General features: G+C 51.8%; 1 protein-coding gene across 15 annotated transcripts in view; it reads right to left on the minus strand.

Annotated features, from left to right (window-relative positions):
* Positions 1-27406, minus strand: part of UNC13B (unc-13 homolog B) — a 156013-nt gene that overhangs the window by 20293 nt on the left and 108314 nt on the right. For all 15 annotated transcript variants that reach the window (XM_083575437.1, XM_083575433.1, XM_083575446.1 and 12 more), the window contains 13 exons: positions 26310-26479; positions 24596-24711; positions 22425-22588; positions 20628-20778; positions 18919-18987; positions 16999-17088; positions 15646-15780; positions 14934-15067; positions 14338-14423; positions 7753-7879; positions 1416-1512; positions 754-897; positions 457-534 (listed from right to left, as the gene is read on the minus strand). In XM_083575437.1, coding sequence (XP_083431563.1) covers positions 457-534; positions 754-897; positions 1416-1512; positions 7753-7879; positions 14338-14423; positions 14934-15067; positions 15646-15780; positions 16999-17088; positions 18919-18987; positions 20628-20778; positions 22425-22588; positions 24596-24711; positions 26310-26479 — 1561 coding nt within the window. The remainder of the gene's footprint in view (positions 1-456; positions 535-753; positions 898-1415; positions 1513-7752; positions 7880-14337; positions 14424-14933; positions 15068-15645; positions 15781-16998; positions 17089-18918; positions 18988-20627; positions 20779-22424; positions 22589-24595; positions 24712-26309; positions 26480-27406) is intronic.

The following is a 27406-nucleotide window of genomic DNA, read 5'->3' on the forward strand; positions in this document are numbered from 1 at the left end:
TGTCAAGGCAGAAAGAAACCTAGCTCCCGGGGAACCAATGAACGAACAAGGACGACGTTCGGGGACAGGAAGCGCCTCTCATTTTGTGACCCTTCTGTGAGCGAAGGCTGAGCAACTTTCCCCTCCTAAGCAGCAGAAAAGGGTAAGAGGCACTTCCTGCCTTGAGAACCCGGCTGCAAAAAGTGCATTCCAAGAACGCCCATCGGTCTACAGACAACAATTTTAATATTTAAATGCCACCCACCTGACTGGGTTGCCACAGCCACTCTGGGTGGCTTCTGGCAATACACACACACACACACACACACACACACACACACACACACAGTCAACAAATCTTGGGCAACTATCTGTCCAAAGGTGCCTGGCCTTGAGGATATGGCTAAGAAGAGAGGGGCACGTCTTCTCCCCGTTTGTCCTCTGCGTTCCCCATCCCAACCAGGCAGAAGGACTCACCACTTTCTCCTTAGAGCAGTAGGCCTGGAAACTCCGGGAGACGATGTCTGCGTACTGCATCAGCACCTTCCCAATGGTCTGCAAGGAGACCAGAAAGGTTACCTGCCTCGTTCTGAGCGGCACAAGAGGAACATTTAATGGTTTGTCACAGCTGAATTTCATCTAGTTAAGTCTCTCTGAGGTTTCGTTTTGGCAAAAAGCCACTAACAAATGCTGCTGTTGACCGTGATGATAATTGCACCCCTTTCCCCCTGGAGAACGAGGCTCCTAGAGATCCCGTGGGCGGAGGGGCATCACCTTGGCAAAGCGCCGCATGTAGCAGGCCAGGATGGCCGGGTCGGGGCATTCCAGCTTCTTGATGATTTCAAAACTCTGGTTGAGCTGGGTGAAGACATCCACCACCGAGCAGGAGAAGAGAGCATGCTCAGATGTCTGCTGGAACTGAACACAAACAAGAAACATGCAGTGTGAAGAAAGACCGGGATAGCTCAGACGGTACAGCATGAGAATCTTAATTTCAGGGTCCTGGGTTCGAGTGTCAATGCAGGGCAAAAGATTCCTGCATTGCAGGGGGCTGGACTCGAGGACCCTCGGGGTCTCTTCTAACTCCACGATTCTGTGATTCTACCTGGTGCCTTTGAGTTCATGCAAGCCTTTTACCATGTGAATTTTAATCTGAAACACTTTTCTATTTTCTACCAAGTCTTCCACGATCCTGAAGGATACCTGTTGGCTTCTTTATTTATTAAGTTTATACACGGTAGGACGGCAAAATGCAGAAGGCATACAACAATTCACACATTGGACGACAGTACTGCTGTCCAATAATCCAATAACAGCCTAATTATATCAATGCCAAATTATAATACAGTTCCTAATACCAATCATTCAAATGGCCCCCCGCATGCTAGAATTGATGGTTTGATGATTTACTTTATTTCTGTGTTCCAAAACCTTACCCCATCCTTCTTATCTCTCTCCAGAGCTCCATGCAAAAATTCCAGGGACACGTCTTCATTCTCATCCAGCCACTGCATCACAAACTGCTCAAACCACCTGCGTTGGGGAGGGAGGGAAGACAACGTCATTTGCGTTTGCAAAGCCCTTCCCCACCAGCCGGCCGCTCTGGGACCAAACTCGCCCAAAACTGCCCCCCAGCATTGGAAGGAGACAGAATATTCACAGGCCCTTGCCCCCCTCTTTCCCCCTCCCTCCTTCATTTCATGTCCTCTGCCTCTGTAGCACTGCAAACTGCAGGGAAGGAAATTACAGGGATTTGCATGACTTCCAGTGAACGAGGGGAGAATCCTGCTCTTGACTAAACACCCAAGGAAGGGGCAGGGACCCAAGGTCTGGATGTGGCCCCTTGGGCTGTGGACATTCTGAGTCTGCCTCACGTGTCCCAGGTATTTCTGAAACACTGATTGCGCGTCTTCTTTGCCACAGCCAAGGCTATCACAGCATCCCCAGAGGCCCAGAATCGATGTAAGAGATGGGATATTGGGAAAGTGACAGAGCTGCAGATTGCAGAAAGTTATGGTGAGGCAGACAAAAGACCAGTTGGGGGGAAATTGGTCTCCATTTATGTCTCCATTTATACCCTAATAAGAGCTGATGCAGCGAGAGGTCTCTCTCCCGAGGCAGAATCTCTTTCAGAGAAAGAAGGACAGCTTGCCATTATTCCCTCCAAGTGTGGAGAACAGAGTGACTGGCCTTCGGGTTGCTTCACTCGTTTTACCTAAATGCTGGATGATTGAATCTTTCTGTTTAGGTGCATGTCAACTAGATGGCTTCTCTCCCAAGCTTGTGTTTGCGTGTCTTCTTGCGGCAGATGACACTGCTCTGGAAAGCAGTCGAGGGGTGGCACAGGCTCCCCCTCCCGCCTGCCCAGACCCAAAATCGCCCTAAACTCTGTTCACATGGGCTGGATTGTCCTGGGCTGCTCCTCGCCCCTCCCAGTCCAGGCACTGCTTTTCAGGATCGGTTCTTTGTCAACCGGGACTGTCTGAAGTTCCGACAGCAGCCAGGGCAGAGGCATCTTCAGGCCCCGGAGGCAGAACAAGCCGCGGAAGAGGCCAGGGGGCTCTTTGTCCCCAAGAGAACAGAAACACCCGCCTGGCGCTGCGAGGCCGTTGTCTGCCTGCTTGTGTTCGTGCGGAGCCAGAGCCCGCCTCTGTCTAGAAACGCGGCTGAAACACAAGGTGCTTGCAAACAAGGGAAGGGGAGTCAACAAAGCAGCACATTGTGCGATCTTCACAGCCGATTACGGCCCTCTTCAAACCCGCAGCTGAGTTTATACAAACGGCGCTAATTATGGGGTGCTTAAATTTGCAAAGAAAGTGAGAGACACTACGGAGGGAGCGAGAGCAAAGCCCAGAGCATGCTGGGAAGCCTGAAATAACCCTTCACACTTCAGAATAGAAAGGCACAGCCTACCCGATGCTGGGAATTGTAATTGGCACGGTGTTAAAAAGCTGGCATCGGCCCATCCGCACCGCAGCCAGCAAGTTGACAGCAAGTTGCAAGCACCACAAAGCTCTGTTTGAATGCACACACGGCAGGGTATTTTGCAGTTGAGACATTTCACAAGAATCTGAGAAATTTGATTGCACACAAAGGTGGTCCAGGAATTAGGCACCCCGTATTGGGGCTACGAGACAAACATGCCCCCAAAATTCTGAGGCACAGCGGTTTCCTATTGAGACCTTCTATGCACCCCTTTAACATGTGCTGATGGCAGTAGATGCTTGCGCAGTGCCTGGGAGGCACTTGAGCCAGGATTAGGACCCAGAACCAGCAGCCCTCAAACAATGCAAGAGTCCCATCCGGACTGGACAGGAACAGCCACATCAGGCCAGCAGCGGGCTGTAGATTCCCATGACAGAGGCAGCTGGAAACCTCCAGACAGAGAGCTGGGAGAGGCCAGGGAGTCTTCATGGAGGAGCGCAAGGCCTGCCGGAGGGTAAGAAGAAAGGCCAGGGAATCTCTGGCAGTGTCCGGGCCACACCTTGGGGAAAAGCGTAAGCCTCTTCATAGTTGCTCGAGTGCTGTGATCATAGAGTCATGGATTTGCAGAGTTGGAAGGGACACCCAAGGGACATCTAGGCAAACCCACACCAATGCAGGAATCACAGTGAAGAATCCCTGACTGACAGGTGGCCATCCAACCTCTGTTTGGAATCCGCCAATGAAAGAGAGCCCATCGCCTTCCGAGGGAGTCTGTTCCACCACTGACCAGCTCTCACCACCAGAAATTTCTTCGTGATGTTTAGTTGGAACTTGAGGCCATTGGTTCATGTCCTCCCCTCTGGAGCAGCACAAAACAAGGCTGCTCCATCTTCCAGGAGGCAGCCCTTGAGATACTGGAAGATGGCTCTCGTTTCACCTCTCATTCTTCTCTTCCCACTCCCTCCACCGTTCCTGCTAAGGCAGGGCAGGTCTCCGCTGAGCCAGAAGACTATCAGGGGCTGGTGCCACCTGCTAAGGCAGTCAAGAGCAAGGCCAGCCTTTCTCGGCAGCGATGAACACTCCCTGCGGTGCCGAGGAAAGGAAAGCGCAGCTGCAAGTGAGGAGACGCCGGGTTGGGAGGAAGCCTCTGAGGGCCCACAGGCAAAGCGAGTTCTCTGCCTGTTTGAGCACGGAGGCTGGAAGGAAGGGAAGCGAAACTGGGCGCTCTTGCCCAGCACCTTCCCCCTACTCTTTGAACCAACTGGAGTCCGCCAGCAGTGGGCAACGACGCCATCACATGTTATTTTTCCATCTCTTGCCCACGCAGAGCCCCGCTTCCAACTGTGATGAGGCTCCGGTTTGCCTTAAGTTGTTTGCTGACATTTGGAGAGAAAGCCAAAGCAGGGAAGTGTTAATATCGTCCAAATTTGATGGCGATGCAGATTATTAGGAAAGCAAGTGACTCAGCAAACACACATGCATCAAACCCGGGATCCTGCCAGGGCTGCTGGCAAGAGGCAAGGCAAGGCAGGGGGTTGGAAGAGGCAGGAGGTGTCTGCAAACAGCCCCTGGGCTGAAATATGAGCCTGGCCCAGTGGCAGAAGGTGCTGGGAGGTGGCAGAGAAGTGCCATGGCAACAGGGCTGCCATCAAGAGGCAGCCCAGAGGGCAGCCAAGATCACACTGGCTCTCAGTGCACCCTCTGCTTAGTAATGCTTAGCATTTAGATCCGTTCTCCATCCGCAGATGGCAGGTGGCTGACTAACAGCCCAATTCGCCACACAGCCAAGGCAAAGCAGGTGACTTGGGCCAATTTAGAGCCAGGTTCCTTGCCATCCAACCACTCGGTGGGTGCCGCCTTCTCCTGGCTTTCTCGGTGGGGCAGCCTAGGCAAGTCTGGTACACAGGGAGACAGCTCAGAAATGCAGATTTGTTATCCTCCTGAAAGCGACTGAATCATCCTTGGCGCTGGGCTCAGAGTCGGGGCTGTGTGTGGTGGAAGCCGGCAGCGGAGATTCTCATGTGGGCTAGAAACAGGAAGCGTGGAATTGGCTTGGGGAAGGGGGTAATTAGCCCTTAATAATGAGCAGGACGGAACGCGCGCCATCTCTTCTACGTGATCCGAACACTCTGCCTTTCACAGCTCAGAAACACAGAGGCACAGCGTGGCTGCCGATCCTGGCGTCTGATTCACACTCCGGAACACTTCCTTCTTCAGACTGTTTTGCAGGTCCAGGACCAGGGAGCCAACGCCTGGCTGCACCCAAGAGGTCCAGAGCATGCCGGGATTCTGATGGAGGCTCTTGCTGGTGGCTGCGCAGGCTCCAAAGGCAGTTTCCACAAGACCAGAAAGGTCTGGAACCACAGTTAACAAGGCAGCATATCACACGTGACAACCTTCTTTTGTTCAGGACAAGGCCAGGAAGGAAGCCTTGCTCCAGCCCATGAGAGACTCAGGAGGTACTTTGGACCCCAATCAGGTCCAGGTTCTGCTCTAATCCACAGCCTGAAACTTCACAGCTACAGGAGCAATTCAGCCCCAGAATCAGATGCTGCATTTAATTTCTGGAGCTTTGCCAAGAAGTGCTGGCAGACTTCCAGCAAGGATGCTTACTGAGCAAACTTCTTCCTGCTCTTACGCTCTCCCTCCCCTTTCTATGGCCTAGGATGGCACACAAGGAACGGCAAGGCTGCCTGTGTTTGCCCTGCTTCTGACACTGCTAGCGCCAGGGGGGGGGCAGGTCTCTCCCCCTTTGCAAACATGAAGGGCTGCAGCTCAGTGCTGCATGAACAAGGGCCCGGGCTCCTGGCTCTGGAGCTACAGGCACGGCTGGGATGGACTCCAGCCAGAAAGCCTGGGCAGCTGCTGCCAGTCAGAGTCAATACCACTAAGCTAGATGGACCAAGGGTCTGATCTGGCCTTTTATAAGAAGGGCTGGGGAACCTTTTTGAGCAGTGCAAAAGGAAGTCTGGATGAGCCCTTGGAGGAAAGTGGGAGGGGCTGGCAAGGGCCTTTGTGGCTCTCCCCTCAAGGGTGAAACTGGAAGAAGCCAGAGGCCTTTCTCTTGGGCATGGTGGGCCAATTGGTGCCAAAGAAAGATAGAAATTTCTTTATGTACGCAACAACAGCAGCAAGAATTCTCATCGCAAAGTATTGGAAGACACAAGAGCTACCCACCCTGGAAGAATGGCAGATGAAGCTGATAGACTATATGGAATTGGCGGAAATGACTGACAGAATCCGAGACCTGGGAGAAGAGTTGGTGGAAGAAGACTGGAAGAAATTCAAAGACTATCTTCAGAAATATTATAAAATTAATGAGTGTTAAAATTGTGCTTGGATGGGTAATAAGTGGTAATTAGTGATAAAAGTTATTAAGATTATGCAAAAAAGGTATTGATAATTGGTTGAAAAATATGGATATAGTATATGTTATGGTACAAAGTTTAAACATTTGATAAAGGGTAAGAATTTGCTGAATTAAATATTTGAATGGGAATACAAAAAGGGGAAGGTGCGAGGAGGTCAAGAACATAAGCATATGAAATTGAGGTTATTGGAAAAATGGAATGGTTTTATTTTTTCTTTGTTTAAATTTAATTTTTCTTAATTAGTTGTGTTTTTCTTTCTGTATTTTTTTCTTGTGTGTGTTTCTTTTTTCTGTAATTTATGATTTTTTACTCTGTGAATCTCTACTTTTCTTTTTTGTAAAACTTTAATAAAAATCTTATAAAAAAAAAAACAACAAGGGTGAAACTGGAGACCTAAGAGAGAAAGGGGCAGAACAGAGCTGCAAGTCAATCTATTCTGCCTTGGTCAGACCCCAGCGGGAATACTGCGCTCAGTTCTGGGCACCACAATTTAAGGAGGATGTTGATAAGCTGGGAGGTGTGCAGAAGAGGGCAACCAAGATGATGAAGGGTCTGGCAACCAAGCCTGATGAGGAACGGTTGAAGGAGCTGGGTATGCTTAGCCTGGAAAAGAGGAGACTGAGAGGAGCTATGATAGTTGTCTTCAAATATCTCTTGGGCTGCCACATGGAGGGTGGAGGATGCTTGTTTTCTCCTGCCCTGGAGGGCAGGACTCAAACCCATGGCTCCAAGTTACAAGAAAGGAGATTCTGACTAAGCATCAGGAAGAACTTTCTGACAGTGAGAGCTGCTCGACAGTGGAAGACTCCCTCCTTCCTTGGAGGTTTTAAAGCAGAGCTTGGATGGCCATTGGGTAGGGATTCTTTAGCTGAGATTCCTGCATTGCAGGGGTTGGACTAGATGACCCTTGGCTCCCTCCCAATTCTATGATTCCATTACTCTACGTCAGCTCTTCCTCTGTGGGGCCAGAGGCAACATCTGGTGCCAGAGCTGCCCCCTCAGCCTCCAGGAGAGAGACCAAGCAAGGACAGATAGCTCTGGCTTGTCCTCCCAGCTCAGAGCCCTCTGGCAGCAGACGGCCAGCCTTGGGAACTTCTTTTGTGATGCTGGGCCGAGCCCTCTAAAGTTTCTTCTTGAATGGGGTGGTGGCAGTGAACAAACGCCAACAGAAATGTGTGTCTCGTTGGACAACCGAAAGAGTAAGTGGCAGAGACCGGCCTTACCAGGAGGTAACCCCACGCCTCAGAAAGGCCTCCCTTGCACCAGTGAGCATTTCAACCTGGGGAGGCAGCATCCTGCTCCACGTACCCCTAAGAGGAAGGAGGCAGGAGGCCGTCGGGAAAGGGCACTGTGAGTCACACAGCCAAATCCTCCGGAGAACTTAAGGCGCCTCCGCTTTCCGAAGGGGGGAGGCAGTGGCGCAGGGGTGTGTGCCTTGCAAGGGAGCCGGAGGTCCCAGGGTGAGCCAGGTACTTACGCAGGGTACTCAGGTATTTTCCCGGCGAAGGCTGGCAGGCTGCAGACATACTCGTTGTACAGCCACTTCACTTTGAAGTGCAAGTTCATGTAGTCGGCGCTTTTGCACAGCCGGTGCTTCTCGTGTTCTGTGAGGAAGGTGGAGAGAGACGAGCAGAGAGGGAGGGAGGGAGAAGGAACGAGAATGCTGTCAGGTGAGTAATTCAATCGGCTCCTTTCCCAGCAACCTGCCACAAAAACAGGAGCCTCCGCACATCCGCAGGGCAGAACGCCCTGCCACACAGTGCATGTCCAAAACCCACGAAATCCCCGCAACCTGGGATCCTGCTAACGATCGCAGGGCATGGCAGTTCATTCGGTTGGGGCCCGGAACTGATTTTCCACACAGCACTTCAAAAATAGACGGGAAGAGTTTCTGGTTGCCATGGCAATGAGAGGAGAACAGCTTCTTAGGGCTGGTCCTCCTCCTAAGATGCTGCACACATCTCCTAGAGGAGGAAGCACAAAGCAAATCCCTAGAAACAAAAGCAGCCCCCCATGCTGGAGAGTCTTCTGGAGCGCCCTCTGCCCCCCGTCTCACCCAAGCCAGCCCAGTCCTTGGGCAAACCAGAAGGAATGGGGGGGGGGCACTGGGTTTGGCCTCCTGGATTTCCAGGCTCCTCCAGCCTCTCTAAAACGAGCTTCAAAATCCAGCACATGCAGCTTCCCAAACCAGCCGGGAGAAGCATTTGCCTGCTTCACAGAGGTCGCCAGGTCCAGTTCGAAAGGGCACAAAGCAGCCGCCTTGCTGAAGCTGGGCAGCTCTGGGTCTGGTCTGGCACTGGATGGGAGACCAGCGGGGAACCCCATGGCTTTGCCTCGAGTTCCATCGTGGAGGAAAAGAAGGATACAAATCTAAAAGTTGAAGACAGGTTGCACTGCTTGCCTGCCCAGGTGACGAGAGAGACACTTCCCACAAGGCAATTGGGGCGCATGATGCCTCCATCTTGCCCCAGGTCAGTCGTCTCAAGCATGAGACCTTGTGCACAGATGTCTCCTCTTCTCTTTTTCCAAAGTCCCTCCTGTCCACCCCCTTCTCTGGCAGACAGCTGGGTGCTCTCCAAGTTGAGCGGCACCTTTTGCCAAGAAGTGACCCACACGCTGCAACCACAAGGCCCAGGGAGCTTCTGCTCTCTCCTCGCTGAGGGCCAGTGGCTGCTGGGCTCTTCCCCAAGGTGAAACGGACCTCCCCCAATCTTCCGCATGAGCTCAGGACAGCAGCATGGGGGGCTCCTGGCCTGTCTCCCATCCAAGCGCAGGCCAAGCCCAGGAGGCACATCCGAGGCAGGGACAGATCTAACCAGCTAACTCTTTCAAGCCACCTGAGGATCTGGAGGTCCTAACTGTGTGGCTGAAGCCACTGCTTGCAAGAAACAGTCCCCCTTCCCTCCCAGGAGCAGAGCTGCGCATTCTCTGGGCAAAGAGGGGCAGCAGGATGTGCCACCATCCTCTGCAGCCAATGACCCCGGCCAGGGCGCCCCCCTCCTTCTCTTCAGCAGAAGCGGCCAGGGAAGCGTCAATGTCCTGGAATCCCCAAGGGCAGGTCGTTTGCCAGGCATGGCAAGGCCGGTCTAAGATCCCGAAAGCCCCCAGGGGAAAGGGGATTTACTGAAAGCAAGCGCAGAGCAATTCTGCGTCCCACTTCAGACAGCAGGAGGGTTTTATTAGCACTCAAGGAGGCCAGTAATTAAGACTTATTGGGGGAGAGAAAGAGAAAGAAAGGAGGTCACCTGGATACCCATTTAAGCCTGAAGGCGCGAGGAGATCCCCAGACATTTGGTAAGAGGATGCCGCCTTCCTGAAAGCAAGAGTTCTTCTGCTACAGAATAATTGTAGGACCAATGTACCATATTTTTCTGTGTATAAGACTAGGTTTTCCCCCTAAAAAATAATTTCCAAAATTTGGGGGCATCTTATACACCTATAGCTCTCCCTCCATTTTCTTAAGTCAGAGTTCCCCAAAATAGGGGGAATCTTATACATGGGGGCGTCTTATAGACGGAAGAATAGGGTAAATTCCATCACTAGCCTCAGTTTCATTTTAAATTATTCAGGTTTAGGTAATTGGAATAAATCCCCTGCCCACCTTTTCCTGTTCTACCAACACCAACCAGTGCCACACATCAGAAGGAGCACCCCACAGCATGGAGGGCATTCCCAAGACCCCTTGAGGGAATTCCCAGCAGCTGAAGAAGACCTTTGCATTCCTCCCCACACCTTAGGCTCAGGACACCGTTTTCACCCTGACTGCTCAGGACCACAAGACCTCTGAAGAGAACAGGAAACACTCAGGCTTTTCATCTCCTCTGCGTGTGTGATGGCCCTTCGAGGCTCCCTGTAGGTTTTTCCTGGGCTCAGGCCTCTTGCTGTCTGGCTCTCCCAGCCCATCTTAAGACTTCAGGACGCAGAGAGAAAAGGGCCAGGAGAGATGAGACGTCAAAGCCAACGCAGAGCCTTCAGCTTTTGGCACCTTCGCTTCCAGAATGTTTCCATGACACTTGTCTCAACGCAAAAAATGCCAACTATCCTGGCAGAAACTTTTCTAACCTTGGGCTGCCTAAATTCTTAAAAATTGCTGGTAAATGCCACTGATCCCCACTTGATAATATCCAGGGAAAACAGAGCCAATGGCATAACATGAAGGCACCGTGTATATTTGTATCCTGTGCCTCCTCCTTCAAGAAGGGGCCGGACCTCCTTCTCAAGATTTCTGCACTTTCAGATGATACCCTGAACTTAAGAGGTCCCTGCTAAACATCAGGGAAAACCTTCTGGCTGTCAGAGCCATCCAACAGAGACTCCCATGAGAGGTAGTGGACTCTCCTTCAAAGAGCCTAGATGGCCATCTCTCATCTATGACCTAGCTGAGATTCCCACACTGCAGGGGGTTGGACTACATGAGCCTTGGGGCATCTTTCAACTCTACGATTCTATGATTCTAAGACCGAAGTGCTGAAGTTTTGGACAGCGACGTCTAAAAGCCAATACGTTGGCAACGGCCAAGATTTTCACACTTGACCCTACAGAGAGGAAGGGCTGCAATGGCCGACAGGCTTTTCCTCCCAGGGACATCTGATGATGATGATAATAATGATAATAATAATAATAATAATAATAATAATAATAATAATAATAATAATAATAATTTATACCCTGCCCGTCTGGCTGGGTTTCCCCAGCCACTCTGGGCGGCTTTCAACAGAATATTAAAATACAATAGTCTATTAAACATTAAAAGCTTCCCTAAACAGGACTGCCTTCAGCTGTCTTCTAAAAGTCTGGTAGTTGTTGTTCTCTCTGACATCTGGTGGGAGGGCGTTCCACAGGGCGGGCGCCATCACCGAGAAGGCCCTCTGCCTGGTTCCCTGTAACCTGGCTTCTCGCAGGGAGGGAACCGCCAGAAGGCCCTCGGAGCTGGACCTCAGTGTCCGGGCTGAACGATGAGGGTGGAGACGCTCCTTCAGGTATACTGAACTGAAGCCGTTTAGGGCTTTAAAGGTCAGCACCAACACTTTGAATTGTGCTCGGAAATGAAAACACAAAACCAGGATACCTTCGCATGGACACTGCCAAGCAGTGGAGCTCTCCCAGTGAGGCTCTCTAGAAGGAGGGCGGGCCAGGAGAAGGCCCTACAGTACCTGGCACCTGAAAAGAAGCTGCAAGGGAAAGCACACTCAGAGCAGAGGAGCAGCAGGCGGGGTTTTCTGCAGGGCGGAGCGACACACACAAGCTGCTTCCTGCCGCCACTGGCCTGCCATGGAAAGGGGCTGAGGCAGACGTGTCTGCTCTGCAAACTAAGCATCACTTCGGGGTTTGCGATCTACGCACAGCCTGGGAGGGGGATGGGAATCTGCTAAACTAGAATAAAGTCAGGGAGAAAGAAAAAAGGCTCTTACCGCCCTGGAAGAGGACCATGCGGATGCGAAATATAGGTGGGGCTTTGGACAGAGAAAAGGCAGGAGTGAACCAGCCACCAATGTTCACACAGCCCTCCCTGACTCCCAACTCCAAAAAGCTGCCAGTTGGCTGCAGATCCTTCTGTCTGTCCATGTCAGAAGCAGAGCAAGGCGAGAGGCCTCTGGTTGGCTCCCCTCCTCACCAGGAACCGCTCCTCTAGAGAGAGATGCTCAGAAGGACGCGTCACGTCTTTATGATTATTATTTAAATTTCTACGCTGCCCTTCGTCCAAGGATCACAGGGCCGTTTGCAATATAGAAGCACAAGACAAACCGAAAGCATACACCCCCCTCCCCCAGTTTAAAAGGCTACAGATTGTTTCATTAGCCAAAGGCCTGGAAGAAGAGGGATGTTTTTGCCTGGCATCTAAAGATAGGTACCAGGTGAGCCTCCCTGGAGAGAGCACCCCATAAATGGGGAGCCATCGCAGAAAAGGCCCCGTTCTTATGCTGCCACCCTCTGGATCTCTCCCTTCATGTTCTACATCTGTTAATGTGGAAGACCACACCATGGGGGTGGGGGTGGGAGGCTATGTGCTATTATTCTCACTATGGAGAGGAAAGGTCTTTAGCAGAAACATTCAGAAGGGTCACCAAAGGGAAGGCTCTTACCACGTGATGCCTTGAGGGTGCTCATTCTATCCAGAACTTAAGAGATGAGCAAGGGGGTGAGACAAAAAGCACACACAGGCCAGACATTATTAGGAGCCCAGAGGGAAGAGGCTTAGCCCACCAAAATACAGGAGATGGAAGAGTCACATTTGCGCTCCTAAGGAAGAGCTCCACTTCGTAGCAGAACTGCAGCAGGGGGAGGACAAAATCTCAGGAGTGTGTGTGTGTGTGTGTCTCACTCCAGCTCTTCGAGGTGTCAGAACCAATTGGATGCTAATTACCTGAAGCGACATCTTGAAACACAGATCGCATCCCCTGTGCCTATTAGCCATGATCAAAATGCATCATGCTCAAACCCAGAGCATTGAAAAGGAAGCAAAGGCAGCAACGGCTTTAAAGGTTGAAAAATCAAACCCACAGAAGGAGGCTTCATCATGGCTCAGTGCAGTTAACCGCCTGGCCCCTTTCCCCCTCTCCCCCCCCCCATTGTGTTTTGCATAAACAGGAGCTGGAGGCCTGGGATAATTATTACTCAAATGAGTATGCATGTTGCCAAGATATCGCAGGGTGGGGAGGAGTATCTAATGCCAGGATCCATGCCATGTATTCACACTTGTGTATTCTTCCTGCTGGTTTGATCCCTCACCTTGAGCAAACTAACCTCAGATGCCCGGATTTTTCTAATGCTCTGATCATTTAAGGTAACAACCAGAGCAGGAATGCCACCCCCAAATGCTCCCCAGAGACTAGTGGCTCATTTAGGGGGCAAACAGAGTTTGGAGTGGGGAGTTTGCAGTGGATCAGTGGTCAGCCCTGTCTGGCCAGCTCTGCAAGCCTCCTCCGGGGACTGGAGCTCAGGAGAGGATGGTTCTGTTTCCAGCCCAAGCCGGCTGTGCAGGATGTGGCTGATCTCCCTTCCTGTCTCCCCAGATGGCTGTGCGGAGAGGAGCAACCAACAGGCCTCTCCGACCATCGCGACCGCCCCCAGCCCCACCACAAGCACTGCTTCAATTTAAAAAAGCATACATTAAAAAAAGCATGCCATATATATAAAAGTGTAGAGCAAACCTTTCAGTGAGAAGGGGCAAAGAAAAAGTGGACATCAGCAACAGGTCTGGGGCAGAGGTGGGGGGCAAACAGCCCTCTCCCCTGCCCCACATCCCAGGATGCCAAAGAGCAGGAGAAGCAGAGACCCAAGACGAAGGTCCTCGGAAACATCCCATGAACTGTGGGTCACCCTCTTTGCCCTGCTCCACTCAGGTACTAGCCCACAGCGCGAATCAAGGGGAGCAGGGACTTCCTCTCCTCTAGCTGCACGAATTCAGGGGCTAAGGGCAGAGAGATGCCGCCCTCTGTCCAGGGGGAGAGAGACTGGGAAGGTGATTGTGCCCAGAGAGGACAGAGCCAGCGGCTGCTCTTAGGGCTTGGCAGCTTCTCGCCTGGTGCAGGAGGGAGGCCAGTCCTCAGTCTCCTGATGGGGCAAAGGATGCCAAGCTCCATTCCAAGAAGCGACAGCGGTGCTGAGCTGGCAGAGCAGCGCTGGCAAGGCTTCCTCAGATGGCCTGAGAAACTCCCCCGGGAGCTTTTGGCAGCTCCTCACAGAACACGGCACAGAGCTCAGGGATTCCGGCTGCAGCATCATGGAGAAGTAATTTGATTAGAGGACAGCCGGCCTTTGCAAGGCTTCGACCCAAGCGGAACGTGACTGGCCAGTTGCCGAGCAAGAAGCTGGGAGCCTCGCTGGAGCAGGGCAGGGAAAGCAGCCACCATGTCATTTATGGCTGGTTGGGAGCCTCAACAGGAGCCTCCTGGAAATCAAAAGGCACTGAAAGCAGCCGCTCCAGCCCACTGCCGGCCCCTGGCAAATGTGCTCATCAGCAGGGAGCAAGGACCTCCTGCAAAACACCCGGGCCAAAGGCCAGGAACCGCTTTTGTAAAACCCTCTGCAGCAGTAAGGAATGCCAAGACCAGCCACCTACCTTCCATGGCGTATTTCATATCCTGAGCAAAGAGGTTCCACATGACTTCGGCGCTGATCTTCCCAACAGCCAGCTCCTGAGGAAACCTAAAGGGAAGGGAAGATCCCTGACGGTGGATCGCTCTCAGAAGATGCTGCCAAGAGGGATTCTGCAGGATCCCGCAACCTTTGGCCAATGAGGTCCGTCTCCCAAATTACCACAAATTCCTGGGTCGAGTGAGAGTCCCCTGGGCTACATCCTGCCCTTCTTGCTCCCTTGACAACCTTGTTGCGTTATTCACTTGCCCTATGCATGCAGCCCCTCCCCCAGCCCCGCTTAGACCTAACATCCACAAAGAGCTCTTGAGGGGAGTGGGGTGGAGGAGAGAAAGGCACCCGGAAGGCCAGCCCAAAGAGGAGCTGCTCTCACCCCACTCGTCAGGAGAGTATCTGAGCTCTAACGCTGCAGGGGTGTGAGTGGGAACACCATCGAAACAGTGTCACCCCAAAGAGACAGGAAGGTCAGAAAGGCAGAAAGGCAAAAAAGAGAGGCAGGCAAAGCGAATCCGGCCGGCTCACAGAGTCTGCTTCCGACAGCAAAGCAAGAGGGGCTCTTACTGGTTGAGGACGGGGGCATAGGAGTTCTTGTCCTCTTCGACGATGGAGACAATGAGGGTGATGAGCTTGGGCCAGAAGTCCAGGTTCTTGATGCTGGGGCCTTGCTCCTCGGGAGGCATGTCCTGAGCTTTGTTCTAGAGGAAAAGCAAAAGGCACCAGATGGGCAACTGGGCAAGGGCCTGCGCCTTCTGCCAGAGCACGAGGGAAGCCAGGCACCCATAGCCAAAAAAATTGTGGGTGCCTGCGCCCACAGGGCTCCCTGGAGATGGTGCCGCTGCTCTCCAAATTTTTCATTTTCAGAATTCTGCGACTGAGATCTGGGCTTCCTTCTCCCTCCCACCCTCTGGGTCATGTTTCTTAAGCTTCATCCAGTCTGCTTTTCGGGCTGCATTTCTAGGCACAGGCCGGGGCTATAAAGCTCTTTCTCCAAGTGTGTGCCCTCCCCCAGCACCTTCTAGGGGAAAACCCGCGTTTCACCGCTAAATCAGAGCAACGATAACTGGTTTTTCTGTGGGTTGCCATTTGCTCCGATTCAGTGGTAAAAGACGGGCAAAAGCGCTGGCAGGGGATGCTCTGGCGCTGAGCTTTAAAGCGTGGACTGAGCCTGGAACATGGGCCTAAGGGCAGAGACACTCTGACCCCTTACTAAGCCACTCTGAGAGGGCTTTCCAGATGAAGTGGAATACAAATGCTATTGTCACCCTCGACTCACAGGGTCTGTCTGGTATTCGCGGCTGTACAAATCCTGGCAGTTGTTGAAGATATACTCGTACGTTGAGTTGAGGCAGGCTTTGACACAATCCTTCACCACCTGACTGGCGCGAGGAGGGCTCTGCAATTCCTGGACCTGGAAAGGAAGGCAGGAGAGGGTGGGAGGCAGAGAGAAGCCGCAAGTGCCACAAGTCGCGCCGCCTCTGAGGCTGGCAGTCAGATCGCCGAGGCTTTGTTGCCTACAAAGGGTGTTAGAAACCTGCTGCTCTGGAGAATGCATGGGACCCCTGCGACTTTAAAAACCAGAGTTTTTGGAAGAGGGAAAACCTTAGATGCGGCTTCTCAGAACATTTGCAAACAGAGGAAAACACCATTGCAGAACATTTATTCTGAATTTCTGCAGCAGTCAAAACAAACTCAGACACCTGGCCTGAAAAAGAACTTGACAGCACAGGTATTGATGTTCCAGGAGCAGAATAAGCCTGTTTGTTCAGATAAAATAAACAGGTGTGCCTGCCGCTTCCTGCACCAGCACTCACATCGAAGCGGTAATAGCTTTCCGGGTGTCAGAAATCATCACTTGGCTTCCCCGTTAGCTGGAAAAGCACAAAGGCAGATTTCATTACCAATCAGCAGCCTTCACTGTGAATAATGGGCTTCTTGTTCCTGTAAAATGAATTGTTTTGTTCCAGTACTTAACTTTGTTTCCAGGGATATTTACAAATAAGCAGCATTTAATTAATTGGCAAATGAATAAGGCTGTCAGATAAGCACACGGGAAAGTTCATAGCCACATCAGTGAGCGAGATGCGATAACAACTCAGTTGGGACCTGCAGCAGAATCTCCACTTGCTGGAAGGATGGAGGAGAGATCTTGCATTCGGAGGCAAAGGCTGACCTCTCCTTGGACTAGGAGGCTGAAGGCTTCTCCACACTTCACATTTCTCCGCTCTTTCCAGGCACAGTCTGCATTTTAAAGCTCCATGTCCGAGCAGCACCCTTTTTTGCTCCAGAGCTTTGCCCATGAAAAACCTACTCTTTGAAGCTCAATTGGAGCAAATGGCAATCCGCAGAAAACCCGAACTGCTGTTTGCTCCAACTGAGCATTAAAGAGCGAGTTTTTGCAGGTAAAGCTTCAGGGGAAAAAAACCTCATGCCTGGAGCTTTTAAGCACAGAGCTGTGCCTGGACAGAGCAGGGCAAAAGTGTGGACAAGTCGCTAGACTGGACAGCCTGAGAGTGCTTTTCTCAAGCTCCTCCCCAGAGAAAGAGAGGAGGAGGAGGAGGAGGAGGTCTCTGCCAGAGAGTGAGGGCTTGGCTTGGCCAGGAACAGCCCCCGGGAGGAAGACCCCTACCTTCATTCTGAAAAAGGTGATGCTGGTCAGCAGGTCCACGGTAGATTTCAAGTCCTGCAAGCGGTCTCGGCTGCTGGCCGGAAAGTTGTTCTGTTGGCAGAAAAACCAATCCCCTTCTAAAAAAGGCAAAAAGGTGAGCATGGCTCAAACACCCAGGGACAAACACCCAGCTCAGTGGCCCAAACAGACAGCAGCACGGGAGGCTCTTCCAAAGGTGGAGAACCAGGTGTTTTGGGGACTTCCCATCACTGCTGACTACTGGTTTTGGTGGCTGGTGCTGATGGGAGCTTCACATCGCTTAGAAGACCACATCCCTGCATGAGTCTAACCCGACAGGAAAAACTGCTTATAGCTAAACAAGACTGGGATGAGGGGCGGAAGGGAGGGGCACAAGGAAGGGAGACTTCCCCCTCAGTGCAGGATTTCCCTGGTCACAACAATGATACCAATTCACCCAACGGCCACACGCTTGGTTCACTCTGTGTTAAGGCATCCCCAGAACGATAAACGTCCAGGAAACAGATCGGATGCTTCCTTTTAAAAGTTGGCGGTGAGCAAGAGCCAAGGCAACAAGAAAGAAACCTCTCTGGATGCTTCTGGCCCTGCTGGCTTCTGAGCCGGAGCTGCCCTCCCTCCTTGTTGACGTTTCCAGGGCAGAAGACACCTTTAATTAATGTGGAAGGGCTTCGCTCCCCAAGACAGAACGTCAGCTGCACTTTGGGGACAATCAATTAGGAGCCCATTTATGCAACAGAGTCTTATCATTACAAATTAGATCTAATTACATTTCACTGCAGCTCACACTAGGCTACTATTTTTGGCAGCAGAATGAACCGGCATCTCATCCAAGGATTAGCTATTCCCCCCACCATAACGAGCGGTATTATTCTACAATGTATAATTACATCATTCCCAAAGGCCATTTCCTCGCGCTGTTTCTCGCCAATGTGGTGCACATTCTTTTTTGTTTATTGCTGTGCAGAACCCCAAACTGCAAAAATGAAACTGAAACTCTCAACGTCGTCACCACGTGCCGAACTGGCTGTATACCAAGGCAGAGGAGCTCTCTCTACTTGATCGCAAGGAGGAGAAACTCCCTGCCATGCTCTGCATTGCTATAGCAATAATAATGGGAATAGAGGCTATCCAAAACATGATAAAGACCCAATCTAGGTATCACAGGCCTCCTAAGGTCACCTTTAAGGGGGTAAAGAGAAAATAATTGGCAAAGAGGCTTGCTTTAGTTGGTGCCATTCAGCTGAGCCCAGTGGAAACATCCGTCAAGGGATCCTAACTAAGAGCCATCCAAACTGAGTCCTGAGTGTTACTGGCTGGGCTTTCCTGGCATGGGTGCAGTGATGCTGGATTTGTCTGGGCAGATGCATTGACCATGGTTCATAGTGCAGAAGCTGCAGGCAAGAGCGCGGCTCCCCTCCCCACCCCAAGTCTTTTGGAGAGGGCATAATCAAGCCGGCGAGAGCTGCAAAGCCTGTTCCCAATCTTTGCTAATTTAGATGGGAGCACGACAACTCTGCAAAAGGTCACTATTACACTCCATTTTTAAATTCTGAAGTGTCCTCCTCCCACAGGAGGATTTCTGAGTTGGAAAGCGGAAGGACAACTCCCCACCCACCCAGCCTTTGTCTGCTCAGACATTTCTTACCCTAGGTTTATTTTTAAAAAAGCAGAAAGGACTAGCAGGACTCCACTCAGTGGGAGCCAGGGAGCCCCCTGCCTCAGCCAAAAACCCGAGACAAGCCTCTCTCGCCCTCCCAGGCCAACATGGGGATAATCAGGCTGGCCTACTTTACAGCACAGCAGTGAGGATTACAGACATAATGAATGCGAGGCACTTGAAGGCTCAGGAGGGGGGTTCACGAGTGCCAAGAACTATTCACAATCTCTCTGTGTGGCTCTTACCCGGTACATGGACAGGTCGATGCGGAGGGAATTGTGCAGCTGGTCCAGAAGTTTAACAAATCGCTCTTTCTGTGTGCGGGAGGAAAAGAGGATGTGTTAGAGGGGTGGCCAAAAACTGGTCCTTACCTATTTCCAGGCCTAAAGGGGAGCTCCCCTTCTGGGGTACATTTCTCTCCTACCCCCCCCCAAAAAGGGCCACTCAGTCTGTTGGGACACACAAACAGAGTGAAAAGGTTTGCATCCATTGAAGCAGTGGGTGCAGAATTGTTTTCTGTCCGAGGGCTGCAACCTCCCAGGGTCGCCATGGCAGTGGCAAAAGTGAGCAGACCACATTCGGACAGCAGGCTGCAAAAGGCTAAGATGCTTTTTCTGCACACACTTTGCTCCACCTTCCATTCAGGCAAGCGAGAGGCACCGTCACTTCAAGGGCATATTCCAGCCGGGCAAAGGCACCCGAGAAGCACGTGAAGCAGGGCCCTTGAAGGGGCGTGGCCTGGGGAGAGGGGCGTGGCCCGCACAGAGTCCAGAGTGTGAAAGAGATGCCCAAAGGGCCACATTGGGCCCCCAGGCCTGAAGAGTAACGTGGTGGCAGAGGAATCTGCCCTGAGGAGGGCGGCTCTGTCAGGAAATAAATAGGATCCCTTAGGAATCACCCCTCTGTGGGGAAAAAGAATCCCATGAAGATTTAGAGCAGCCCCACTTACTTTACAGTAAGGGAAAACATCCAATCAGTGTTATTTTGGAACTCTTGAGGCCTTGGAGATTTGAAAGGATTAAAAGGCATTTTCACTGCCCACGTTTAAGGACTGGGACATCACTACTTGGTTTCGTTCTCTGCTTTAAAACCACAGAGCGGCAACACAAACAATTTCAAGATTGTTACATTATCAGGCATGCAACATCAAAAATCCAAAGGACTGCATGCAAACACCGATTGATTCATTTCAGGCAGAGCAGGCCCCTGGCATTGTTATAAGAATTCTAAGGTCTCAAATATAGAATAAATATTCATAAATGCACAAATATATAAGCCATGTGTCTGAAATAGTACAGGAGAGCAATCCTGAAGCCATTTTGACTCTTCCAATGACCTCAAATATTCCTCTGCCGTAAGGGAGGCAAATGGGGAAAGCCTTCCCACTGTCTTTTCGCCTACAAATCCTAAAGTATTAACCTTCACAGAAGAATGGCGAGACTGCCCAGGTAATGCAACCAGCGGCCATTATCAGGCATCCTGGCAGACAGGATTTCTGCTGTAAACTGCCTCCTTCTGTGATGTATGTATGGTGATTTGGTGGTGGTCTTTGGCTAAGGCGGTTGGGCAATGTTAAAAGTCTTTAAAGGTTCCTGCACACTTTTGTTCAGGGTCTCTCCCTCCTTGGAAGGAGCAGAGAGAACTCTGTTGCAATAGAAAAATAAAGATCTGCCTTGCTTTCCACTGGATCCTGCCTCCATACATTCTTCTCTGACTGACCATGGACTTGGGGGGCTCAGTCCCAAGGGGAGCTGGGCAGCAAAAGCCAAACCCCAATTTCTACATCAGCATCCCTCGGGCAAGTGTCTTTGTGAGTGTAAAGGAACTTGCCTTGGCAGGAAGAAGAGGCAGCATTTCTTCCAACCCACAGAATGATGTTCCTTGTCCCCTTGAACCTGGACCCACAAGCAAGCAAGCAAGCGGGGGGCAGGGGGGAGGCAGCAGGGGCACTTACCCCAAAGTTTGAAGCCGAGAAGCGGTCGGAGGCAGACACGTTGGTGGAGGCTGTTGTGTGAGCATAGTAAGCATTGATGTTGGCCAGCAAGGTGCTCATCACCGCTGGCACCCCCGGGCACATGTACTTGGAGGAGAGACACGCAAAATGCCTGGGGGAACAGAAGCCATTGGGGGCCATCAGGCAGAAGCTGCAGGGATGCTCAGAGCCATCTCAAGGAAGGACATCTTCAAAAGAGACTCCCCCTTCTCCTACCAAGCATCAACCCAACCTCTGTTGTGCCAGAAATCACAGGGTGACTGGGATGCTGGGGGTGGGAAGCGGAAGCTCATCCACTCCAACACACCCCCCCCCTGCAAAAACCAGGCCACAGGGTGCAAGTCAGGAGCAAAAATCTCCTCCTCCCCGCCCAGTGCTTCCCCCAGAGCAAATGGCTCCAAGTGACTCAAGAGACTGGATGAGGCACCACGCTATGGGGGAAGTGGGGGTGGAGAGGGGCCTCAGGATCTAGCAGAGAGGCTCAGGTGTGTGTGTGGGGGGGGAGAAAACCCACTCATAACCCATAAAAGGCACTGAAGATGAGCAAGACCCATCCCATGATCCATCCCAAACAGAATGACACAGCAAAGAGCTGCACACCATACAGAATCCCGGCTGCAAGTGGGCTGGTGCCAGGGGGTCCAGATGCTGCCAGGAAAGGTTCAAAGTCATCTCTGCCTGACCCCCAGCATCAACGAGGCCACAACAGGGAGCACAGCTAACTAGCCTGCTGGTTTTACAGACCGCCTTAAAAGATGCACCAAATTAGGAAGCAGCTGGGAATAAAATGATCCAGTGCCCAGGAACCTAAGCCTCCCTGCCTCTGCCCAGCGCTCTGAGGCTCTGAGAGCAAGGACATTCCCAACGCCAAGACATCCTTCGCTGCCTCTCCTGGGAAGCAAAAGCAGCAGCAGCAGCAGGAGGAGGAGGGCTCTCCCCACCTGAGACTCCCAGGAGCTGGGATGCAGAGCAGAGCCTCCTGTTGCTTCAGCTCCTGCTTAGGAATCTGGAGCAAGAGCCTCTCTGCTCAGCTCCGCCCTTCCCCTCCAGCAACTTTCCAGCAAGACTTTCTCGCCAACTCTATTAATTAGAGAGTGCTTCTCTCCTGTCATGTCTCGTGACATAATCCCCTTTCAAGCACTGTTTTCCCTTATTTATAGCAGTTTTTCTTTGATTGTTTACTTTAATCATCCCACAAGCCCTAGTGCTGGGGGAATGAGTTTTAAGTTTTCCTGAGGGAGGGTTTCTTTTCTGCACTTTAATGAGAGCAATTAAATGAGAAAATGCAAATGAGGCCACTTCCTTCCTGAGGATGGCAGGATGAGCCCAGAGGAACCTACAAGCTCCCTGAGCCTCCCTGGGGGACCTGGATCCAGTTTCCCCAAGGGGAGCACCAGACGCAGTCTGCTGCAGCCCCACCCGGCCCTGTCTCTGGCATCCCAGAATAAGGGAGCAGCATTAAGACACATGGCAGCAGCAGAAGATACCCTGCAGTTGGCAAAACTGGCATTTTAAATGGAAGTCTGATGGCCGACAAAGGCCAGGATCATATTCTGCAGAAGAGTGTGCGGAAGGCAGGTTTTTAAAGGACGATGGTTCTCAAAAGTCCCGCCATCACAACTTCCTGAGCTGCTCTCAGACTCGACTTTCTCGCATCAAACCCAAGCCCGCCCCTTCCTAACCAGGAAACCTTTCTGCAATGGAGCTTTCCGCGGCACCCGGGGTGAAAGGGATGCTCAGCATCGGGCAGGAACTCACGTCATGGCCTGGTAGATGGACTCGATCCCGTAGCGCATGGCAAACTCGTCCACAATCTCCTGGCCCGTCTCGTCAAAGTAAACCTTCCAGGCGTCGTCCCCTTTGGCATCAGGAATCTTCACCACCCCGTTTCCTTGCACATCTGTCAGGTGGTGGAAGAGGTTCTGGAGCAGAAAAGGAGGAGACCAGCACATCAACGCAGGGGCTGCTGCTGCTGCTGCTGCTGCCACAGACACGGACACAGCACTGCTTCGGGTGTGAACCCAACAGAAGGTCAGAGTGGTACACAGCACCCTCATAGTTAGGTTTACCTTTATCATTGACATACACGGGGTACTCTTAAAGAACTCAGAAAGCAGCTGCCCAGTGGCCAAAGTCCACCTGCTTTCTTAGTTTGGGGAAACTTGTGGGGTTTTATCCCCCACCCTCGCCTTTCCCCGAGCCTGAAGGCTGCTCTCTCCTCCAGCATTGCATCCTGACAACCTCTGCTGTCCCTCCCAAATCTTTTCTGGTTAATCAACCCCTTCTGCAGAAAGCTAAAGCTCAAGGTGAGGGCTATTGCCAAGAACTTGTGTGAAGAGTTCAAATCCTCCCTGCGTGACCTCGACACCCTTTCTACTTCACAGGGGTGTTGTGAAGATAAAATGGGCAGGGGATCGAATCAGGGCATGTCACCCATGAGCTCTGTGCAAAGGTGAGATAGAAGTGACTATAGAGATGCTGCCCTCGATGCCTGAGTGGTGGCATGCAGGGTCCAAAATGCTCCTCTTCTGGGTCTGAGCTACCAAGATCAGTGTGCTGCTTCTCTCCAACTATCCCTCTGCGTGGAGCAGGCTCTTCTTCTGTTCTCCACAAGTGATCAGGAAACCGTGATGGGGACAGAACCAGGTCACAGACTGGGCAGCTCTGCTGGGCAGGCAAAACCAGAGAAGGTTGTGAGGCCGGCCTGGATCAAAGCGCTTCCTTAAACAGGCCAGGCAGCCCCAGAGGATGAGCCAGTTGGCGACGAAGGCCTGATGGCGAACCAGCTTGCCTGCTTCAACTCAGGTGGAATTTGAATCACACTTCCCCGAGCAAAATGGGACTCCCTAAAGTGACCCCAATTAACCCCCCTTTTGGAGGGGCTATGAAACCATCAGGTGGCTGGGCAGAGAAAGAAGGCGAGGAAATGGCTTAAGCAGCTCACATACAGGTGTCCTGCTAGACATTCATTACTCGCCAGCTTTCTGTTCTTGGCTGCTGTCATGCAAATGAATTTCCTAATGACATCCCCACAGGCTCAATTTCAAGCACAAATCATCTTTGAGCTTTCCGTCTTGTCAGGCTGCTCAGGGACAGCTCTTGTCCGCTCTGGAGCTCAGTAATGAACCGTCACACCACTGCAAAAGGCCCTTCAGCCAACGCAGCCTGAAAAGGACAATGTTGGGAAGATGGAGTCCATCTTTCTTTCCATTTGGTTCCTTGCTGAAACTTTGAGGACATGACCGTCTAATCACTGCAGAACCAGGATTCTTCCAGGAATTTAATCGGAGCCCAGAGGCTGCAGTGCAGGAGATGCCAGCAGGCCATGAACTTGCTCATTCCAGAGCAGCAACTAAAAGTCAGCTAATAAATAAGCAAAGGAAACGGACGTGCCACTTTCCCTAGGCAGGGGGCCACCCTGCACAAATCGAAGCAGGCTGTGCCCACAAGAGCAGGGGACTGTTTTGGGCAGCAGCCTGCAAACCTTTTCTGGAGAAGCTAACAAGGTGCCTGAAGCCAAAACAGGACCTGGCATTCAGAGGCATCCCTGCCACCAACAGGGAAGGCAGAGCAAAGCCAAGGAGTCTCGTAGCCATCAATAGCCCTCTCCTCCTCCTCCACGAATCTGCTTCATCCTTCTTTAAAGCAGTCCAAGCTGGTGGCTGTCATGGCATCTTGCAGGAGCGCAATCCATAGCTTAAGCATGTGTGAAGAAGGACATGCTTCTGTCTGTCTAGAATCTCCCCCCATTCTGCCCCACTAGCCTGCCAGCTTCCCCTGGAGTCCAAGAGAAGCAAGCAAGGGAGAGGGGTTTCCAGAGTCTGAGGAATCGCCTTTGGGGATGCTGAATTCGCTGTGCCCCAACATTCTTTTTGCAAGAGGAGAAAAGACGCTGCCGCCTTGGGCCTCCACCATGCTGCGGAGCTTACCTCATGAAGGCAGGTGTACTGGACATGGTAAGGGGCCACCTTTTCTTCACCTTTAATCTCCACGTTGATCTGCAGGCGGATGGCACCGGACACAGCAGACTTGTCTGTTCTTTTTTCTAAAAGGAAAAACGAGCCCATTTTCAAGAGGGAAACCCTGAGCCTCCCCTAACACAGTTTGGGTGTCCACAAAAGCACAGCAAGGTTGGCTGGAGGAAGAAAGGAGAGCGGCAGCCGGAGCCAACCCTGCGAGCGTTAACGTAAAACAAACAGCTAAACGTATTATTAAGAGAAACTAAATAATAACTTAAAGATGGAGCAATGTGGGAAATGCAGTATAGAAATTTTAAACAAAAAGAAACCACAAAGGGGGGGGAGGGAAGTCAAATATATGTGTATCAGAAAAATATGTGATTTGTGTCTTTGTAATTTGTATGTTTGTAAGTCTTTGAAAAACCAAAAAAAAATATGAAACCTTTTCTTTTAAAAAACAGAGTTAACCCTGCGCTCTGTACCCCAAGGCTAGAACTGCACCCCTTCTCCCATTTTGGGGCCTCATAAAAGATCAGCGTTGGGGCTCTGCAGACAGAGAGCCGTGCCAACAAGACAGCCCTGCTCCTGCCTACCTGGCTCACAAACAAACTTTGCAGCCCATTCTCTGCAGCCCTGTGTCCCCTCAGTCACTGCAATGTCAATGGCAGGATCCTGCCCTTGGCTATAAAATCCTGGAGTTGGAGGCCTTGGCCTTCAAGAAACTGAAACAGCCCTTTCCTCCCAGGGGATCCAATTCCAGAGGAAGGAGACAAGGGAAGAGGCAGGAGAAGACTTCCATGTCTTCAGAGCCCTGGGGTGGCTCAGCCAAAAGTCAACTCAAGGATGCCCTGGGAGCACCTGCATTGAAGCTGCCCATCAGGAAGATGGAGAACAGGACAACTTCACAGGCTGTGAGAGGAGGTAGAGTTCCCTCTGTGACACAGCCAAGTGCCCCTCTCTGAAATGTCCCCCCCACAAACCTTCCCTCCCCACGAGAGCCCAGGCAAGAAAGCAGGAGACAGCTCAGCAGAGCAGGGGGGCAGCGGAGGACTATTGCAGGCAACCAAGCCCTCCCCCCCAAACCCAGGCACCATCTGCCTGGAGCTCTCACCAAGCCAGACTCTTCCCCAAATATTGCTGCCTCGTGGGGGGTGTTAAAGAGAGGTGTCTGCGGACGGCTTTGCTTCTGCCCACAACACTCTTCTGGGGGAGTCTTCACGGCAGCTGTTATCTTACTTGTGTGCGCAGTGAGAGGCAGCGGATCTGGGTTCTGAGCCCAGTCAGAGGTTGCAGACACTCCTGGCACTGCAACCGAGTCAGAGCTCAGAAGGCAGCCCTGCAGGGAAAGGCTCAGGGAAGCCACTTCTGTGGCCTCTCTGCCAGACTCTGACAGGACTTCCAGGTGGAAAGATTTTGCAGCTTGTATTTTTGAGGCCCAGAAACTAAATTATTGGCTGAGCACAGACTGAAGTAGGTCTCTCTCTGTGTTTCTCTCACACAATTTCCCTTTATTTTTGAAGGTAGTCTATCCACATGTCTACAAAGCTGTATTTCCAACTGAAGCGAAGCAGCGTAGGCCCAGGAACATTGAACCCGCCTACAAGGCAGATGTTCTACCCCTGAGCTATGCCCCTTTTCCCATTCAGCATCTGCCTAAATGCCAGCAAGCAAAGAGGTTTCTTACCCAGGTTGTACCAGACGTCCATCTCCCCGCTGAGGGTTCGCACCTCAATAATGGTCTGCCCCAGAAAGTCATCAGACTCCCGTTTCAGCCTCTGTTTGACCCGGGACTTGATGTCGTCGTCTTCGTCCCAGACCCGCACTTTGATCCGATCGGAGGAATTATGGCACTCACTGAAAGCAAGCCAGGAAGAGGGGATCATGGGCGTGAGGAGGCTCCACAAGGCTGCCTGGGAGGGCAGGGAGAACGGCCCCCTTCCTCCCTGTGCAGTGCGGGACAGCAGGGGATGGAGTCAAGAGCTCCAGCCTATCTCTCAAGATGTTCAAGGGACACAGAGCAAGGAGGGAGCGCACTGTCGTGTAGCTCAGTCTCTTGTCTTAAAAAAGCATCCCCCTCACTCCTCCACTGCCCCAAATGCCCTCTGCTGTATCAGGCTCAGCTTTCCTAAAGAAATGCACCATTTGCTGAGGAAAGGAGGAAGGGTTGAGGGATTCCAGGCCAAAGGAAAAAGATGCAAAGCCACTGCTTTGCATCCGTCCTCACATCCAGCTGAAATCTTGTACATATAAGCTGAGCCCACCAGATGACGTTTCCCCCACCCAGAAGGGCCTGGAGAGCTCTGCCAGCTATGAGGTTGGGAGACCTGAGCCTTCTCAGAGGGAGACAACTGGCAGAGGGAGCTGGGCTCTGCCTGGCAATCATCTCTTTCCCAGGCAGCCCAATATGATGTTTCCTCAAGATGTGAAGACAGGCTGCCGTTCGCTTTTCACATCAGTTTAAAGCCATTGATTCTCCAGTCGATACAAAAACAACCCTGCGTGTGATCTTGGCACGGAGTGTGGACAATCCCCAGCAGAAGCTGAGCTCATTCCTAGAGGAAAAAGCTATAACCCTCTTCCTTGGTCCTGGACCCCCACAGGAATGCTCTTTCGGAACCTGTCCGCACGGCTGCTTATTGCGACACAGGTAAAAATCACTTGACATGAACATTTGCCACTCCTGCGGCTGTTTCCTGGGGTGCTACACTGAGCAGAAAGGAACCAAGCCAGCATCTCCCAGCTTGCTCTTGAATCCTTATGGAAAACCTGCTTTCCAGAGGC

This window comes from Podarcis filfolensis (genome assembly GCF_964270895.1).
Source record: "Podarcis filfolensis genome assembly, chromosome: 11".
Classification (NCBI taxonomy): Eukaryota; Metazoa; Chordata; class Lepidosauria; order Squamata; family Lacertidae; genus Podarcis; species Podarcis filfolensis.